We start from the raw sequence: 19,464 nt of genomic DNA on the forward strand, positions 1-19,464 counted from the left end.
AAATTTCAAGCATGGGGAAGAGCCTGTGAAAAGCTCCTAGTTGAACACCAATTTCTTGTTCAAGAGCATCAAAGAGGTCAATGTCACAGGATCACAGGTACATGGTGGAAGGGGAATATAAAACATAAGAAGACTGGAAAAGTGAGAGATTATGAAAGGTTTGAATGACTAACAGAGGTTTTTATATTTGACCTCAGAAGTAATAAAGAGCCATTGAATTTGATGAGAAGGGAGGTGGTGACCTGATCAGACCTGTCATTAAGGAAGACTGATTCTATCAAATGAGTGCATGATAGACTGGAGGAGAGGAATATTTGTGGCTGGGAGAACAACTGGAAGGGTATTGCAATGAGGTAAGGGTTTGCAACAGAGCAAGGGAAATGTTAGGAGAGAAGGGGGCATTTACCATAGATATCACATAGGTCAAATCAATAGGCCTTGGCAAGAGACAAATTATGACGGGAGGAGGGAAGGAGAAAGTGAGGGGTTAAGGAGAGATCCTACACTTCAAGCATCAGGGAATGAGTAGATGGTGGTGAGAAAGGTGGGGGAGAAGATAAGGAGTTGAGTTTTACACATGTTGATTATAAGATCTCTATGAAACATTTAGTTCCAGATATTCAATAAGCAGCTGAAGATGAGAGTGGAGAAAAATACGTATAGATATGATCACTGAATATACAGGAGCTGATGAGATCATCAAGTGAAGCAATGCAGAAAGATAATAGAAGGAGGTCCAGGGCAGAGACCTGTGGGACACCTACCACAGCTAAGGGTATCAGCTAAATGAAGATCTCACAAATGAGACTGAATGAGAGTGATAAAAAAGGGAGGAAAACTAGAAAACAACAGCATACAGAGAAGTGGGTATCAAGGACAAGACAGTGAGAGGATCAAAGCCCCAGTGAGGGGGTCAAAAAGGATACAGACTGAGGAAAGGTAATCCAATTTGGCGATAAGAAATAGGAACTCTGGAGGGAGCTAAATGACAAGGTCAGGATTCAGACTGCAAAGAGTTAAGAAGAGAGAGAGAAGAAAGTGGGGGCAGCTAACATGGACAATATATCAAGAAGGATCGACATAAAAGGGAAGAAAGAAATGGGACAATAGCTAAAAGGGATAGATGGATAAAGTAAGGATCTTCAGAGGATGAGGGAAATACATGAATGTTGGTAAGCAGCCAGTACAAGCAAAGGGAGGGCCTTGAAGGAAAAGCAGAGAGTAAAGATGAGAAGGGAGGCAGTGTTGGAGAAGATGGGACACAATGGAATTACTTACGCATTCAGGACAATTTGCCTTGAGAAAGGAACAATCACCTCTTCTTGTTCAATAGAAGGAAGGTAGAAACAGTAGTAGAAGGCTTTGGGGATAAATAAGTTGAAAAGGAAAGCCGAAGAGGAAGCTTTAAGGTAAGAGATATATAGTACACATTTGTAAGTTATCAGTAAGAGCACAGAGGGGCCAAGCAGCTTGAGTCTACACTTCAAGCTTCAAACTGTGGGAAGGTAACTTAAGGGGGAGACAGAATGGAGCTCAGATTTAACAAGTAAAGGAGTCATCCTGTTCAACTATAGGGCAAAGTATTTTAACCTTTTTTGTATGCTAAAAAGTAAACTATGATATTACCATATTAAAGTTTTTTTTCCCTCAATAATTAGATTTGCCCAGAAAGACGCACAAAGCTCATGTTAAAAATTACAATTATGTTAAAATGTAATGTTAACATTATGAAAATCAGAATGTCTCTTTTATGGTATTCTTCTTTTCCCCCCTATTTATCTATATAAGATGTATCTTTACTGAGAATAGGAATTAACAAATACACATAGATGATGTCCTTTCATGGAGAATTTTAAAGGCAAGCCAGGAATCTATTTTTCAATGTATCAAAAAGAAGTGAAGATTTCAAAGGAGTGGAAACAATTACCAATAGTACTATTGACAAGAGAGGAAATGACCCAGAAAAAGGAGAACAAGTACCAATTCACAGACTGATTTTATCTTCTATAAAAAATTTTTGGACATATCAAGGAAATACTTCATAAAAAGAGGGACAGGCAAGGATCACGTAGATCAGAGGTGCTGCAGGCAACCAACAATACCGCAGAATGCAAACCAAACCAGATTAAAACATAACTTGGAACTATTTTTTCAAATTAATAAAAATCAAACAAGAAACATTACTATAACTTGGAAGGTCAAAATGTGGTCCATAAGTGCCCTTATGTCCACTTTAGTGGTCCCCATTTCTACTTGGGTTTGCCATCAATAATGTAGGCAATTTTTATGACAGCTGAAATCTTCTGTAAGAACTGACTGAAAAATAGAGAAAATACAAGATCCTGACATGGTTTTTTAAAAAAAATTCTAAAACAGCAATTGCCTTGACCATGGAAGAATCTTGACTCCCATGGAAATGTAAAGATGATTCAAAAATCCATGGACAGATTCAACTATAAAGATAATTTGGTTGAAGAATACTTTGAGTATCATATATCAAAAACAAGACATAAAACAGAGACATGCATCAGTGTGAAGCTATTTTCCAACTGTCATGGAAGGGGTACAATGCAAAATCTGAAAAGTTTAAAAAAAACAAAACAAAACCGTTAGGTTCGACCAATACTCTTGCATATTGATGACATGATACAGATAGCACATGGTCCCTGGGATACTACAGAAACCTCCCAAATGGGATCCATTAGCAATCAGAAGAAATCAACATTATCAGTTGACAAAGGGTGAAAAGTACAAGAGGAAGAAAAAGGAAGCCAATTTCCTGGATTTTAACATGCAACTGTATGGGCAAACATCTTGCATAAATTCTTCAGACAGAAATTGTTATTTTGCATGACTTTATGCAATTGTGAGAATTTTTATTTTTTTCTCTTGTTTTTCAATTTGCTGGAGAAAAAATGAATGCTTGTTAATTGAAAAAAAAAAGGTAATGAGCTTCAAAAACTCAAGAGGCCTGAGACTTTTCAAGCCTTCTCAAAGTCCTTATCAGTGGTATCTGACATTCTAAAGAGATTTACTATAGACTGAACTTAGGTATAAACAGATGGTTTTGAACTAGCACACAGCTCATACAAAATAATGTGACTATGTTCACAGGAAATTCTAACAAGATCCCTAAATAAGATTTTTGGGGAAATAAGATGCTATTTTTGTTCTTGCTCAGTCCTTTCAATCATGTCTGACTCTTTGTGTCACCAGTTGAGTTTTCTTGAAAAAGGTACTAGAGTGGTTTGCCTTTTTCTTCTCCAGCATACTTTATAGATGGGGAAAATGAGGCAAACGGGGTTAAGTCACTTGCTCAGGGTCACAAACTCCTAAGTGTCTGAGACTATGTCTGAACTCAGGTCTTCTATCCACTATGACTCAAAATCTTTAGGAATAATCCTCCCAGTTCAGACTTTACTTCACCTTCTCATAGGCTGTAATCTCACCCAATTTTTTTCATAGATAGGAAAACAGAAACCCAGAGATATAATTGATTTACCCATGGTTACACAGGGAAGCTTTAAGAAGCAGGGTTAAAATCTAGGTCTTCTTACTCTAGAATCTTCCTCTCCTCCTACATAGATATGGATTATTAGTTTTGAAATAGGAAGTGCTTAAGTAATGATTTGTACAATTAAGGCTGACTATAATAATATTATACAATCATCCCATTAGATGATCTAAATCACTAAAAGGGGAAAGATTATAAAAGTCGATACGAGAAACAGGTGATCCCCAAATCTATGTAGCTAATCCTAGCCTCTCTCCAAAGCTACCATCAATCAACAAGCATTCATTAAGTGCCTCCTAGGTGCTAGGCATGACATTAAATTCTGGGGACACAAAAAGAGGCAAAATATAGTCCCTGCCCTCAAGGAGTTTATAAACTAAAGGTGGAAGACAACATGCAAACAACTATACGCAAAGCAAGATATATACAGGATAAGTAGAAAATAATTAACAGAGAGAAGGCATTGGAATTACAAGGGCTTTTTTAGGGAAGACTTCCCATAGAAGTGGGGACTCAGGGAGGTCAGTAATCAGAGTGGAAGAAGAAGAGAGTTTGAGGGATGGGAGACAGCCACAGAATGCTAGAGCTGAGAACTGGATTGTCTTGTTTGTGCAACAGCCAGACGGCCAGTGGCACAGTATCAAAGAGTATGTGTCAGGGAGTAAGGTAACCTAAGACTGGAAAGGTAGACATGTGGGTTAGGACATGAAAGACTTTGAATGCCAAACAAAGCATTTTGTATAGGAAGTCGTCAGAATTCATTGAGCAGGGAGATGGATGTAATCAGATCTGAGCTTTAGGAAAATCACTTTAAGTGGCTTAATGGAGGATGGAAAGGACTTGGGGGAGACCTGCACCAAGCCAAAACCTACCAGCAGGCTATTGCAATAATCTAGCATACACCTTTCTTGTAGTTCCTGGAATATGATACTCCATCTCTCACATCCATATCTCTGCAGTGGCTCCCCTTCATGACTGAAATGCTCTGCCACTGTTCCTTCACACCTGAGTTTCCCTGGCTTCCTTCAAGAATTAAATCAAATCCTACATTCTACAGGAAGCCTTTCACAATCCCCTTAGCAGCTAATATCTTACCCTCTTAGAACTGTCACTGCTGCTGAGTCATTTCCGTCATGTCCAACTCTCCATGACCACCCCCGTTAGGGTTTTTCTTGCCAAAGATATTGGAGCAGTTCATCATTTCCTTCTCCAGTTCATTTTACAGACAAGGAAACTGAGGAAAATTGGGGTATGCGACTTGCCCAGTGTCCCACATCTAGTAAGGGTCTGAGATTGGATTTGAAATCAGGTCCTCCTAATTCCAGGCCCACCACTCTATCCACTGTGCCATCTAGCTGCCTACTCTCTTAGATTACCTTCCATTCATTCTGTATTTATCTTATATTCCTTTCCATGCTGCTAACCCCATTAGACTAGGAGCTACTTAAGGGCAAGGACAGCTTTTTTGCCATTTTTTGCTTGTCCAGCCCTTAGCACAGTGGCTGGAACACAGTAAGCACATTAAAAATGCTTCAATGAATGACTGACCAAAAACTAATTATTACTCAGAAAAAAAGACTTTTGTAATCTCATGATGTCTTATGTATAGAAGTGTTGTTTCCAAAGTTGTATTTCTTTCTCCTGTCATGTGTTGATTAGCAAGTATCTGAAATTGTTTGACATATAAATTATTTTGCCTCTTGCTTTCCTTTTCCTGCCATCTGCTGCACATCACTGTACTCTCTCACAATGTAATCATTCCCATTAGAATATGTGATAGTAAAGAAAAATCAAAGCAGCTATCTTTCACACCAGCTTCAGTTTGGTACAGAGAAAGTTAAAAGCATTGGCTTCAAAAAAGTTTTCCAATTACAAAAGAAGTTTGCTGTTCATGGTATGTCATCCTTTTTTTTGGGGGGGGCCAAAGATCAGATTAAAAAAAACACATTAAGAAATATAGCGTTAGGCTGTGATTTTTTTACATTTTTACTCCATTCACAGATAGGGTGTGTGTGTGTGTGTGTGTGTGTGTGTGTGTGTGTGTGTGTAACATCTAATATTCACATAGCTCTTCAAGGTTTGCAAAATGACTTACCAATAGTAATGTATCTCCACAACAAGCCTAGAAGGTTGAGACCATTATTATCCTCACTTTACAAGTGAAGAAACTGAGGTAGACAAAGGTTAAGAGACTTGCCTAGCATTACATACCTACCAAATGTTTGAGAGTAGATTTGAACTCAGGTCTTCCTGACTCAAGGTCCACCATGCTATCCACAGTACCATCTATAAAAACCTCTAGGAATATTATTATTATGAAGTTACTATGAAATGCGATGAGCACCAAGCTGTAATACAGACATCAATGATAGGCAGCCATAGTATAGTGGATATAGATGAATTTAAAGTCAGAAAGACCCAGGTCCAAGATTCTCTCCTACGTATCAGCAATGTATCCACAGAAAAGTCACTTCAACTGATAGTACCCCAGAAACTTCTCTAAGATTATAAATTATAAAACAGATGCAAAACTCTACTGGAACAGAGAATCTCCATACAAAGGAGTTTCTTACACAGTCAATCCCATTTCCTTCAAAAACATACACAGAAATTTTTAAAACTTAGAAAATAAAATTTAGAAAAAACTATCACTCATCCATTAATTTGATATGAAATATTAATTTGTATTATCCTTAATTTGTTACTATATTGGTTTTATGATGATCTTTCCAAAACTATTGGTCATAAAAATTGAATACATACACAAACACAATGATAATAGCAGTTGTAGATACTCAGATTTTCTATAAGGCAGATTTAGGAATAAGGCAAGAAATTTAATCATTTGACTAATGTGGGAGGGGGTATGTGTTTTTACTCCTTTTCAAGACTGCTGAGCCTCATATTTTTTTTTTTAAATCCTTAATAGTAAATATAAGCTAAAACAGACTTACCTTTTATGATCATAGTAGGTTGTTTTCAGACTGTTCCACTTTTCATTCAAGTGGTTCAGTCTTTTCTCAATCAGAATGGCTCCTAGATGGGAAACATCCAGTATAATTCTGGGCTCCTTCCTACGAAGAGCTGTAATCTGCTCCTCGACTTTGTCCAGGAGAGAATTGATTTGCTATAAAAAAAAAATGTCAATAGAGACTTGGGTTTGGATACTATCTCTAACAATGATTATATTAGCTGTATGTCCTTGGGAGAGTCATTTCACCTCTCAAACCTCAGTCTCCTCAACGATGAGACTGGAATCATAGCTGCAGTAGCTACTTCACAGGACTGCTGGAATATCAAAATGCTGTGCATAAAGTGCACAGCAGGTTTGAAAGTACGGTAGCAGCGCTGGCTATTATAGAATATTACAATAGCTCTCCCTTTACACGTAGACATCATATAGACTTTTTATCATGGAGACTTATTAAACTTTAAGTTACAAGGCTGGTATTAATTTGCACTGTGGAGTCAGTTTCCTCACTCAGAGTTATAAAGTCATAATTCTTCCCTTCCCTCCTCCCACTCCCATAAAAATAGTACAGATACTAAAAGAAATAGTAGCAGCTGTGGTCATTAACCTTAAGGCCCCCATTGAAAGTCATTCTGAAAGAAGGTCATAATACATACAAAGCATAAAAAGAATGGACAAAAAGGGGGAGGGGGGCATGAGGAAGGAACCAAATGAGTTACTCAGCATATAGAATTATGCTTTTATATATTCAGCCATATGAAATCATCAATGTTGGTCTTTAAAGCATAGATGACATTACCATTCATGGGAGTAGGAGAGAAGCGTAGCACATACCAATTTAAAACTGAATAAAATAAAAAACATAACAAAATCACAAGGAAAGGAAATAGAGTAAATGGTCAATTCTTGGTAAATAATCAAAGGAATTAAGATATATGTTCATATACGCTAGATATATGCTATATGTACACACATATAAAATTGACTGAGGCAAAAGTTAATATGCTATCTTGCTTCATCAGTGGCATGGTTCATATATGCAATCTCTACTCAGCAACTTGATACAATGAATTTAGAAAATTAGATTAAGGAATTTTTGTAATAGAAAGACTTATAATTGGTGTAAATAGTAATGTAATCATCTCTAGTATGCCACATTTCAGGAAAGACTAGATTCAAAAATGGGAGACATGGATTCCAGATCTGGCTCTGCCTCTGCCTAGTTAAATACACTCTCAAGTTTCCTTCCAAGCCTGGAACTCCATGACTAAAACACCCTGTGATGATCTTGCTTTGAAATTATAGTTCTCCATATGATGTGCTACTGAATGCTAACGCTATAAAATCTAATACGTTTCACTCTAGTTTCTACTTTTATCATAAATACATTCCCCAGTTATTTCTTCACCATGCAGTTTGTACTATGACCACTATTATCGGTAATCCCTCCAAAAGAAACTTGGATTACATCCCCTGAAAAGCCAGCTCTGATGGGCAAAGGTTTGGCTTGAATCTCCCCAGTGCAAGGACGCCATACCATTTTGAAGACATCTCAGTTTCGAGACATGTCCCTCACCCAACATACATATAATTTTTTCTCTTACCCTTTCTATGTTGTCTTCTCTTATTAATTATTCTTTAAGCTGCTTGAGGGCATGAACTGCCCCATTTATTTTTATGTCTCCCCAGCCCTTAATGCAGTGCCCAATACATAACAAGTGTTTAATAAATAAATACCTTGCTGTCATTATAGCTATGAATACTCCAGAGTAGCTATCTGACCTTCATCTCTCATAGCTTCCGTTTCCTCAACTATAAAATGGGGATAGGATACCTCACAATGCTATTGCAGTGACCCAATTAGATGATACATGTAAAATGTTTTACAGATCTTAAGGTGTCCTAAATGCATTTATCAGAGAAATAGTTTTGATGGACTCTAGCCTCTGCTCCCAGCATCAATATCCCAACTTCTTCATATGCGTCACTACCTCACTAGAACAGCAGGTGTGTCCCTTACCTCAACTACATACCACATCCACCTAATATTAAATAGGATCACAATAGGCAGCCATCAAGAAAGTAGCACCAAGAGGATGCTGAGCAGAATCTTTTACCACTAAATCATAACCTAAGTGGATACATGCACAGTAACAGCAAAGAACTGGCCTCAGGTGAACTTAGGATGTAGAGAGGGTTATTATAATATCATTAGTGTACATTAATATCCCCTTTACCCCTTTTCTGTATGCATTCTGGATAAACATATTTCCACCAAGGCTAGGAACCCTACCGATATCAATTCAGCCCTCTGATAATTTACTCTTCGTATATTCTGTAAAGATGAGTTGCACCTTTTGCTCCATAAAAATCTCTATCTTGCTTTGTTAACCTGCTGGTTCCTCTATGGAGCCTAGCCTGTTTGTTGAGAGCATAATCCTCAATAAGCCTTTGCTTGGGCTGGAGATGGTCTGAGTCTGTGAAGTCTTTCAAAACAAACTTACAACATGCCTTGTAACACCACAATGTTTTTGACACCCAGCATGGAGAGGAGAGTCTGATTCTGATACTTTTCAATCAAAGGTAAGTCTTTTCCTTTCCTCTCTCTTGGCTGGGGTCCCTCAAATACCTAGGAAGTCTTGACAAGACACTTGGGGCCCCAGTGTGCATGGGCAATTTCCCTGTAGACACAGGAAGCTCTTTGAGGAACTTTACAGTCAGCTCTGAGCTGGCTTTTATCCCTCTCTGAGGGACACCACATGATCAAGTGAATGGTGGCTACAAAAAGGATTTCTTTGCATTCAGTGCCTTCCCCCTACCCAACCCAAACCCATAGGACTCCCCACTAGGCAAGTATCCTGCAAAGTTGGAACAAATTTGGCTTACAGGACATGAAAACAATTCACATGAGTGTAAAGAAGGTAACACAATGCCTGGGAGAGGGAGACACTATAAGTACTAACTAGGATTATTAGCTTCTTCATTGGATGGCACCGCTATACAATGCCAATGGTGATGAGATGCCCAATTTTCCGTGTTAGGTATTTTGGAATTGTATTCAGTAAGCCTGAAGTCACCTAATCAGTAATGGGTTTGTTTCAAGTTTCAAATACATAATATTGTTTCAAATTGGTAAACTATTGTATTAGTTCCAGAAAGTATTGGATTTTCCTCAGTCTAGAGGAAGAATTACCATAGGGTGAACAGGCAGACCCTTCTCTGTGGTTCTTGTCAATTCCTCTTATTCTGTAAATTTTCCTGTGTGGACAAGTTCATCAGCCCAGGAAAAGAGCTTGTTTGGGTTACAGAGTTCCTAAACAATGAGCTTGGCTTGCTGAGAATGTGCAAATTTATGTATTATATACAAATATATTTATCTGTATATTACATGCATGTATACTATTATATAGAAATGATTTCTAATGATTGGTCTTTACACCAGGATAAATGTAAATTCAAGAAGGAAAGAAAAACAGGTGAAAGATGTTCAGGGAAACTTCTTATGCATGAAAGTTATGGTAACATTTTTATTGCTCCATTAAGAGTAAAAATAATTCCATCTAGCCCTAAGCTGAGTTTGATGAAACTTGCCATTTAAGATAAAAGCTCTTGGGCCTATAACTGATTTTTTTTTTTTTTAGTTTGAATTTAGGTATAGTTGTATGCATTAAATCAGTACTCCACCATCTGAGAAAAATGCCACAGGCTACTCAGAGGCGATGTGATATACTCAACTGCAAATGACAACAGGGGGAGGTTTGCTTCTGGGACAACCTTGGCACAGCCTAGCCTGGGATCCTCCTGGCTCAGTTTCCCCACTGTGTTCCTTTGAAAAGGAATGTTTCCCAACGTGATGATTTCCGAGTCTGGCTATACAGTGGAATTGTTACTGCACGGTTGATAAACTGTGACTCCTACCAAAAGTCAAACAGAGCTAAGGATATTTTATCTTGTGATATGTGCTATGATCAGGTCCCTACTTCTTCCTTTTATAGCAAATTTCTATAAACTAAGCGAGTAGTCAGTAAAGTATATGAGCAAATGTAAGTATGTGAGATCTTGCTATTTTGATCTAAATTTACAGTCATTCCGTGGCCTAAGCAAGAATTGTGAGCTTAAAGTCAGGAACCTCTTTTGTTTCTGTTTCAGGAATGAGATTTCAGTAGAGTTCAAAGACAACATAAGGTTGTAAAATGTTTCAAAATGATGTGAGAATAACTGGGTACTGGTCCAGTTGATTGAGGAACCTAGCTGTCATTCTATTAATTACTAAAACTAAATCAGAAACATCTTTAGTTTGGTTTGGAAAAGAGAATTTCAGTGTCACCCATTTTCTTAAAGTGAGGTAACCTATGGAATATTTTGCAATATTTTGTTTTACATTAATGGAAAACTCAACTTTATTATGAACATGTTTCCTTATGAAAAAGTTACTGATATGTACTATTTTGTAATCCTCCAAAGTTTTTTTTTTAATTATAATTGAAGTAAAAGTTAGCCTCTTATGAGTATATTCATTTCTTTTCTTTTCTTTTTTTTTTTTAGGGAGTCAAATCACTCTTTAATGTAGTTGGAAAAACTTCACAGCATGAAGAATTAACTTGGAACTCTTATAGTAAGTCCAAGGTGAGTCAGAGTTAAACAAAAATGTAACATGTAACACTAGAAAACAGAATACCATCTTTATCAGCTGTGAAGGGTAGATGCAAAATACAGCCTTAAAAGTTGCCAAACATGGTCTATCACTTTCTTATATCTTATAAGATTCTACAACATATCACAGAAATAACTGTTCATTAATCCACTGAATATCAACATTAATGAAGTAAAAAAAAAAAATGGAGACATATGCTTGGTAGGAAACAACTTTTGTTACAGACACGAATGTCTGTCACTTGTATTTGCTGTGACAGTTATCTACCACTATATAACATGCTCCTCTACATAAGAGATTTAGAACAGTTGAGAAACTAAAATGTACACAAAACAAGCTTTACAGCATCTGTCCTCTAATCTTTTTATAGTTGAATTGGTTCTTACCACAAAGTAACAGTTAAGTTCTGATTTTGAGAAGGAAAACCTTGAAATAAATGTGGGAATTAGAGGATGAACTATTTGGTCTATTAATCCCAAAACTCTTCTACAACCAGTCTTCTCTCACCTATCGCCTTCTACTTATTAGTGTGTAAGTTTCTAGCAAAATAAACAGTGTTACAGAGAGAGAAATGGGATGAAGTCAAAATAGGAAACAGAAAAACGGTGAAATGAAAATAGTCAAATTTCCACATTAACAATGTATATTGTCCTCAACCCAAAGGATGGAATGTGAGCCATTTACCAATGTGAGGACAACAGTGAATTTGCAGGCAGGGACCTCTTATTTCTCCAGGAGTGATTCTAGCTGTTCCTGCAAGGAACTGAGCTGTTGTTTCTCTCTTTCTTCCTGCTGTTTGAGCTCAACCAGCACAGCCTGTAGATGGGTCTTGAGTGCCAGATTTTCTACTTTGATGATAAGATCTTCCTGTCTTTTTGCTCTTCCTTGAGTTTCTTGGAGTTTACCTTTCATCATATCAGTCTGCTTCTGAATTCCCATGACCATCTGATTTGTTTCCTCATTTTCTTGGCGCTGTTCATCAGATTCATCAAGCTTGTCTTGTAGTTGCCTCTCTAGGTCTTCCTCAGTGTCAATGATGTTTATATCTTCATCATCATGAGGATCTCTTTCATCTTCCTCTTCACTACTGCTGCTAATATCATTAAATATCTCCTGAAGCTCATCATGTTCTGAGGAGCCATGGCCCTGCTTATGACTCATTCCTGGAGATGAAATTTCTAGGCCTGCTAGGGAAACTGGGTTGTCCACTTCCTTTGTTTCATCTTCTGCAATCACCTCCCATCGGGTACTGACAGCTTCTGCATCTGTACTGAGAAGCCTCTTTACTTCTTTTTCCACATCTGGTGATTCAATGTACTTCTTCTTGGCTGTCTTACGGAACCTCCTCTTTCTGACATTCTTCAGAGGCAGAGTGATACCATGGTTCCAGATGAATTTCCTCTCCCAGTCCTTATCTTTTTTCTTGCTTGCTTTTGGATCAGTGGTGGCAACTGGTTCTTCTGGAGGCGGGTAAAGATCCCCATCCACACTGCACACAAGCATCTGGCAGATATCTGCTGTCTTATAAAAGGTTTTTTTATCTATAGTTTTCAAGGATTCAGTAATGCAGGGCAGGTCAACTACCTTAGCAGCTAATGGGGCATCGTCCACATGGACAATTCCATGATGTCCATCTGCATGTAGTTCAATGGTCAATTTATCTTTCAGGTTGACACTTCCAGACTGTATTGCCCTTCTCACAGTGGAAGCATAATCTGGAGGCAGACGTAATATGAATTGGCTTTCCAACTCATGGGGAGCATCTTCTTTGTTCTTGCTCATTTTCTGTTTTGTAACAGTCATTTCCTTTCGTCTTACTCCACAATAAATGACTATCACTCAAAATCCTATGCTCTGGGTTTAGGTCCCAAAACACTCCTCTGGCATTTTCTTGGGAGACAATGGAGGCTGTTTTGTGGTAGACCCAGGCAAGTCACAACCTGGCTAGGCCTCCCTTAAGTGTCTTCACCTCAAACGAGCAGGAATCACGAAGAACGCAAACACCGCGCTCCCTCCCCTGCACCTGAAGCATATCCATTTCTACAATTCCTTAACTCAGGGGTGGAAAGCTTCTACCTGCAAGTGTTGTAACTTGCATTTTTATGTAAAGGGTTGGATAATCAGTAGCATCTGATCCTCTTAAAGAAAACTGGAATCAAAGTGCACATTTTTGAGAAACTAATAAAATCAGATAATCCTGTATATCAAATGCAAATGATTCTAATGGGGGTCTTGGTTTCTCCTTATAATTGGGCCCTACATACTGAAGAGCCAGATTTGTGTTTTCCAGACAACAGGCCATTGCTCACCTACACTTAGGTGAACAGTAGATTCCAGCCCATACCCACCCATGATCCCCAAAGTGTGACCTATGCTCGGTTCTGGGAGAGCTCTGGGAGAGCTTTGAGGCAGGGACAGCTTCTATTCCTCTTTGCATCCAGAAGAAGCTACAGAAAACTGAGACTTTCATCCCTTTTCCCAAATGAATTTGGGATCCAGCTCTTTGAGGAGAGAATGATGGAATGTAGCCACTGTACCCACCCCCAATCTCCCAGCTTCCCCATGTGCTTAATTCTCTCACTAGCGCAGCAAGTGTGTCCATTACCTCAGCCACTTAACACATCCATCTAGTCTCAGACAGGCTCCCAATAGTCAGTCATTAAGAAAGCACCACCAAGAAGGTGCTGAGCAGTGGAGGGCTGCGCAGGAATAGCAAAGAGCTGTTCTTAGATGAACTTACGATGTAGAGAGGCTTGTTATAATATCAATATTATCCATTAATACTGTCCAGTGTCCTTTTCTGTATACATTCTGGGTAACCGCATGACTAGTTCCACCAAGGCTAGGAACCCTGTCCATATCAATAACCTCATTCAATATTTTAATATTCATATATTCTGTAATGACAATTGCATCTTTTGCTCTATAAAAAGCCCTGTCTTGCTTTGCGAAGCTGCTGGTTCCTCTAAGGAGCCTAGTCTACTTGTTGAGAGTATAATCCTTAATAAATGCTTTGGCATGGGTTGGAGATTGTCGGAGTCTGTGAATTCTTTTGAGACTGCCGCACAACACACCTTGAAACATTGTAACAGTTTCATAACATGTCCCTAACTTTGCAAAGCTTTGCAAAGTTTTTGTACATAATCAATTTTACCTACAAAACTTTAAGAAGCATAATTATATTTACCTAGAAAAGATAGGAAAGAGACAGGATTGTTATATCACCAATTTTGGGTGCCATTTCACTTGTCTGCAGGTCAAAAAATACATGGTTTACTTTAAACAAATTGCTATCTCAAAATGTCATTTGACTGCTCCTCTTCAAATATAACGTTGACAATTACCTTTACTGACTCTTCCTGCGCAGAGAACTGTTCCGAGAAACCACTGCTGAGATTGGTAAAACTGAGTAACACTTCTAGGTGCGCCATGGAGAGTAAGACTTTGTTAATTTCGAGATAATCTCTAGGGAGGGGAGTGGATCTATTTCCACACAGATGTGGATGATCAACTGTAACACTCTGCTCAATGGGGGTCACCTGTAGAAAAAAAAGGAATATGGTTAATACATACTCATCTAAAGGGAACACACTGCAAATTATAGTAAGCTGAAATCAAACGAAAAAAGCACTTCTAAGTTACTACTCTATGGTAGACATTGTGGAAATGTACAAAATTTAAAATAAAATAAAACAAACCATGTTCTCAAGAAGCTTACATTATATCAAACCAAAGTGCTACCGTTCCCAAAGACATTAAGAATTTTTAAAACAATATATTTACCAAAAGCAAAATGTTAGAGAAATAGTTCTATTGGTAAAGCAAACCTGCACATATAAATACTCTAATACAGTATTTAAAAATCTGCACTCCTGCAAACTTCTAGCAATCTCATTTCAGTATTGACTTGAAATACACTATAAAACAGAATCTAAACATTATTATAATGACCAATCAACAAAGTACATTTGGAGAGGAAATTTTCTTCCTTATTTCTCATTTATATCACAAGCTATAACATTTTTCAAATCCTCCACTAATACTACACAAAATTATAAAGGGCTTTTGTATGTTTTAACCTGAATTCTTAAATATACTTCCTTAGGAACTACTATAAGAGGGAAATAGAGAATGGTAAAAATTATATTTTGAAGTTTTCTAGTTACAGTTCTACCCTCAAACAACCTCTCCTCCTTTGATGTCAGCATCACACAAATATAATCAGGATGAAGAAACTATTCGGTTGGTGTTTCTTCTAAAAAATATGCTTTTCAGTTAATGGAAAGTTCACCTGTGCAGGAACAGAGCTCAAATTTCACATAAAAGCAGCAAGGCACCAAAAAAAAAAAAAACAAAGCAAAACAGAAAAGGACTTAAGTATAGAAAGTTACTACAGTGACAGGGAAGATCAAAGCACAAACTAGGAGGAAGACAATAGTGTAAAAATGACTCCTTGTAAAACTCAAAGAAGAATGTAATTTGGTCTTAGGTCCAAAAAGAACTCTTAGAAGAGTTAAAAAGGGATTTTAAAAAACAAATTAGAGAAACAGAAAAAAAAATTTATTCTCCTTTCTCTTTCCTTTTTTCCTTTTCCTTTCCCTTTCCCCTTTATTCTTTTCTTTTCCTTTCCCTTTCCTTTTTTTCTCTCCTCCATCCTTTCATCCTCATTTCTGTCTCTTTTCTGTTTGTTCTTTGTTCTTTGCTTTCCTTGCCTTCCCCTCCCTTCCTTCTTCTTCCCTTCCTTTCCTCTCCCTCTGTCCTTAGAGGTTATTATACCGTTACCTTGCAGTAAGATACTCAGAACAAAAGAAAGGAAGCTGGTATCACAGAAACCTGGAAGTGTTTAACAGATTAGATTTTTTACACTCACAACATTCCATTCTTGATGATGTAACACTGAGCCCCACCCAAGCCCCCACCCCCAGCTAGTCCTCACTTTTGTCCAGAGGACCACTCAGAATGAATGTTAAAAAAAACAACTCTCTGTTTTGGCTAGAAACCCTGAGGTTCCGCCCCCTCCTATTTGATTTTTTGACAATATAACAAGAGACCTTTCTTTACTTCAGAATAGAGGGGTAAAGTGTAAGAAGACATGAACACTAGGAAGGCAGGGTGTGAAGGGCTTTGAATACCAAACAGTATTTGATATTTTATACACTCTACCACACTTGACATTGATCACTTCTATTATGACCTACTGTTTGGATTTTTATCACCCTGTTAGCCGAAATTCCTGTCCTGAGCTACACAAAAGGAAAGATACTATTTCTTTCCCCATTTTTCAGATCTCTTTGGAATAGAGACCCAGTAAGGTATACTGCTGGATCAAAGGGTATGCACATTTTTGTGGCCCTTTGAACATAGTCCTAAACTGTTCTCCAGAATGGTTGGATCAGCTCACAGCTCCACCAACAATGAATTAGTGTGCCCACTGTCCCACATCATCTCCTAGGATAAGTTCATCAAATCACAACTCACCCCCATGTTCCTAATACCTCTAATTAGAGGGTTCAAAGGTGAAGTACCAAAACTCCTACCCATACTCCCAGGGCTCCTGCTCCACCATCCCTCTTTCTGGCCTCCATTTTGTATATTGTCCTGATGTGACAGTCCTCTTCCAGAAAGAAGGACAAACAACAACCTCTCAGTAGTACAAACTGCCCCCCTCCTCCTTTCCCTTTTCCTTTCCTTCCCCTCTTCTTCCCATTTATCCTTGCCTTTTCCTTTGCTTCCCCTTGCCCTTTCTTCTCCTCCTTTCCTTCTCCTTTCCCTTTTTCTTTTTTCCTTTTCTTTCCCTTCCCCTCCCTTTTTCTTGCCTTACTTTCCTCTCCCTCTGGCTATACAGGGTATTATACCCTTACCTTCCAGTAAGATACCAAAACAAGGGCAATGAGGAGAAGGGAAGCTGGTATCCCAGTAACTTGGAAAGTGTTGAACAGATTAGATTTTCTCCACTTATATCACTCTATCCTTGATGATGTAACAATTGGGCCCCACCCAAGCCTCCACCAAGTCCTCCCTTGGATTCAAAAGACCACTTGGAATGAATGCAAAAAACGGCATTTGTTTTGACCAGAAACCCTGAAGTTCTGTCCCTCCTAGACTGTTTTTTTGACAGTATAAAAAGAGACCTTTCTTTACTTCAAAACAGAGGAATAAAGTGTAAGCAGACATGAAAACTAGGAAGGCAGGCTCTGAAGGGCTTTGAATACCAAACAATATTTGATATTTTATAGACTCTACTACACTGTACATTGATCACTTCTATTGTCACCTACTGTATAAATCTTTATCACCCTCTTAGCCAAGTTCTTGTCCTGAGGTATGTAAAAGGAAAGATACTATTTCTTTCCCCTTTTTGAAGATCTCTTTGGGATAGATACCTAGTGGGTATATTTCTGGGTCAAACGGTATGCACGTTTCTGTGGCCCTTTGAACATAGTACCAAATTGTTCCCCAGAATGGTTGGATCAGCTCACAGCTCCACCAACAATGAATTAGTGTGCCCACTGTCCCACATCATCTCCTAGGATAAGTCCATCAAATCACAACTCACCCCCATGTTCCTAATTCCTCTAATTAGAGGGTTCAAAGGTGAAGTACCAAAACTCCTACCCATACTCCCAGGGCTCCTGCTCCACCATCCCTCTTTCTGGCCTCCATTTTGTATATTGTCCTGATGTGACAGTCCTCTTCCAGAAAGAAGGACAAACAACAACCTCTCAGTAGTACAAACTGCCCCCCTCCTCCTTTCCCTTTTCCTTTCCTTCCCCTCTTCTTCCCATTTATCCTTGCCTTTTCCTTTGCTTCCCCTTGCCCTTTCTTCTCCTCCTTTCCTTCTCCTTTCCCTTTTTCTTTTTTCCTTTTCTTTCCTTTCCCCTCCCTTTTTCTTGCCTTCCTTTCCTCTCCCTCTGTCTATACCGGGTATTTTACCCTTACCTTCCAGTAAGATACCAAAACAAGGGCAATGAGGAGAAGGGAAGCTGGTATCCCAGTAACCTGGAAAGTGTTTAACAGATTAGATTTTCTACACTTATATCACTCTATCCTTGATGATGTAACAATTGGGCCCCACCCAAGCCTCCACCAAGTCCTCCCTTGGATTCAAAAGACCACTTGGAATGAATGTAAAAAACGGCATGTGTTTTGACCAGAAACCCTGAAGTTCTGTCCCTCCTAGATTGTTTTTTTGACAGTATGAAAAGAGACCTTTCTTTACTTCAAAACAGAGGAGTAAAGTGTAAGCAGACATGAAAAATAGGAAGGCAGGCTCTGAAGGGCTTTGAATACCAAACAATATTTGATATTTTATAGACTCTACTACACTGTACATTGATCACTTCTATTGTCACCTATTGTATAGATCTTTATCACCCTCTTAGCCAAGTTCCTGACCTGAGGTATGTAAAAGGAAAGATACTATTTCTTTCCCCATTTTGAAGATCTCTTTGAGATAGAGACCTAGTGGGTATATTTCTGGGTCAAAGGGTATGAACTTTTCTGTGGCCCGTTGAACATAGTACCAAATTGTTCTCCAGAATGGTTGGATCAGCTCACAGCTCCACCAATAATTAATTAGTGTGTCAACTCTGCCATATCCTCTCCTAGGATAAATCCATCAAATCAAAACTCACCACCATGTTCCTAATTCCTCTAATTAGAGGGTTCAAAGGTGGAGCACCAAAACTCCTACCCATACTCCCAGGGCTCCTGCTCCACCATCCCTCTTCTTGCCTCCATTTTATATATTGTCCTGATGTGACAGTCCTCTTCCAGAAAAAAGGACAAACAACAACCTGTCAGTAGTACAAACTGCCCTCCTCCTCCTTTCCCTTTTCCTTTCCTTCCCTTCTCATTCCCATTTTTCCTTGCCTTTTCCTTTGCTTCCCCCTCCCCTTTCTTCTCTTCCATTCCTTCTCCTTTCTCTTTTTCTTTTTTCCTTTTCCTTCCCTTCCCCTCCCTTGTTCTTGCCTTCCTTTCCTCTCCCTCTTTCTACAGAGGGTATTATACCCTTACCTTCCAGTAAGATACCAAAACAAGGGCAATGAGGAGAAGGGAAGCTGGCATCCCAGTAACCTGGAAAGTGTTTAACAGATTAGATTTTCTACACTTATATCACTCTGTCCTTCATGATGCAAGAATTGTTCCCCACACCCACAAAGTCTTCCCTGGGGTCGGAAAGACCACTCAAAATGAATGTAAAAAACTGCATCTGTTTTGGCCAGAAACCCTGAGGTTCCTCCCCCTCCCAGATTGATTTTTCTGACAATATATAAAGAGACCTTTCTTTACTTCAAAAGAGAGGAGCAAAGTGTAAGAAGACAT

General features: G+C 38.6%; 2 protein-coding genes across 3 annotated transcripts in view; both read right to left on the reverse strand.

Moving 5' to 3' along the window:
• The window catches only part of LOC140526954 (utrophin-like), a 73,876-nt gene extending 58,395 nt beyond the window's left edge, over positions 1 to 15,481 (reverse strand). For both annotated transcript variants that reach the window (XM_072643570.1, XM_072643571.1), the window contains exons 1-2: positions 14,484 to 15,481; positions 6,469 to 6,641 (exon numbers count right to left, since the gene is read on the reverse strand). In XM_072643570.1, the coding sequence (XP_072499671.1) occupies positions 6,469 to 6,641; positions 14,484 to 14,570 (260 nt within the window). In that variant the 5' untranslated portion in view covers positions 14,571 to 15,481. The remainder of the gene's footprint in view (positions 1 to 6,468; positions 6,642 to 14,483) is intronic.
• Positions 11,153 to 13,165, reverse strand: LOC140526956 (transcription initiation factor TFIID subunit 7-like). The gene has a single exon (XM_072643572.1). The coding sequence runs from the start codon at positions 12,940 to 12,942 to the stop codon at positions 11,863 to 11,865; it is 1,080 nt and encodes a 359-aa protein (XP_072499673.1). The 5' UTR covers positions 12,943 to 13,165; the 3' UTR covers positions 11,153 to 11,862.
• Positions 15,482 to 19,464: the final 3,983 nt, after the last annotated feature.

Source organism: Notamacropus eugenii, chromosome 2 (genome assembly GCF_028372415.1).
Source record: "Notamacropus eugenii isolate mMacEug1 chromosome 2, mMacEug1.pri_v2, whole genome shotgun sequence".
NCBI classification, from domain to species: Eukaryota; Metazoa; Chordata; class Mammalia; order Diprotodontia; family Macropodidae; genus Notamacropus; species Notamacropus eugenii.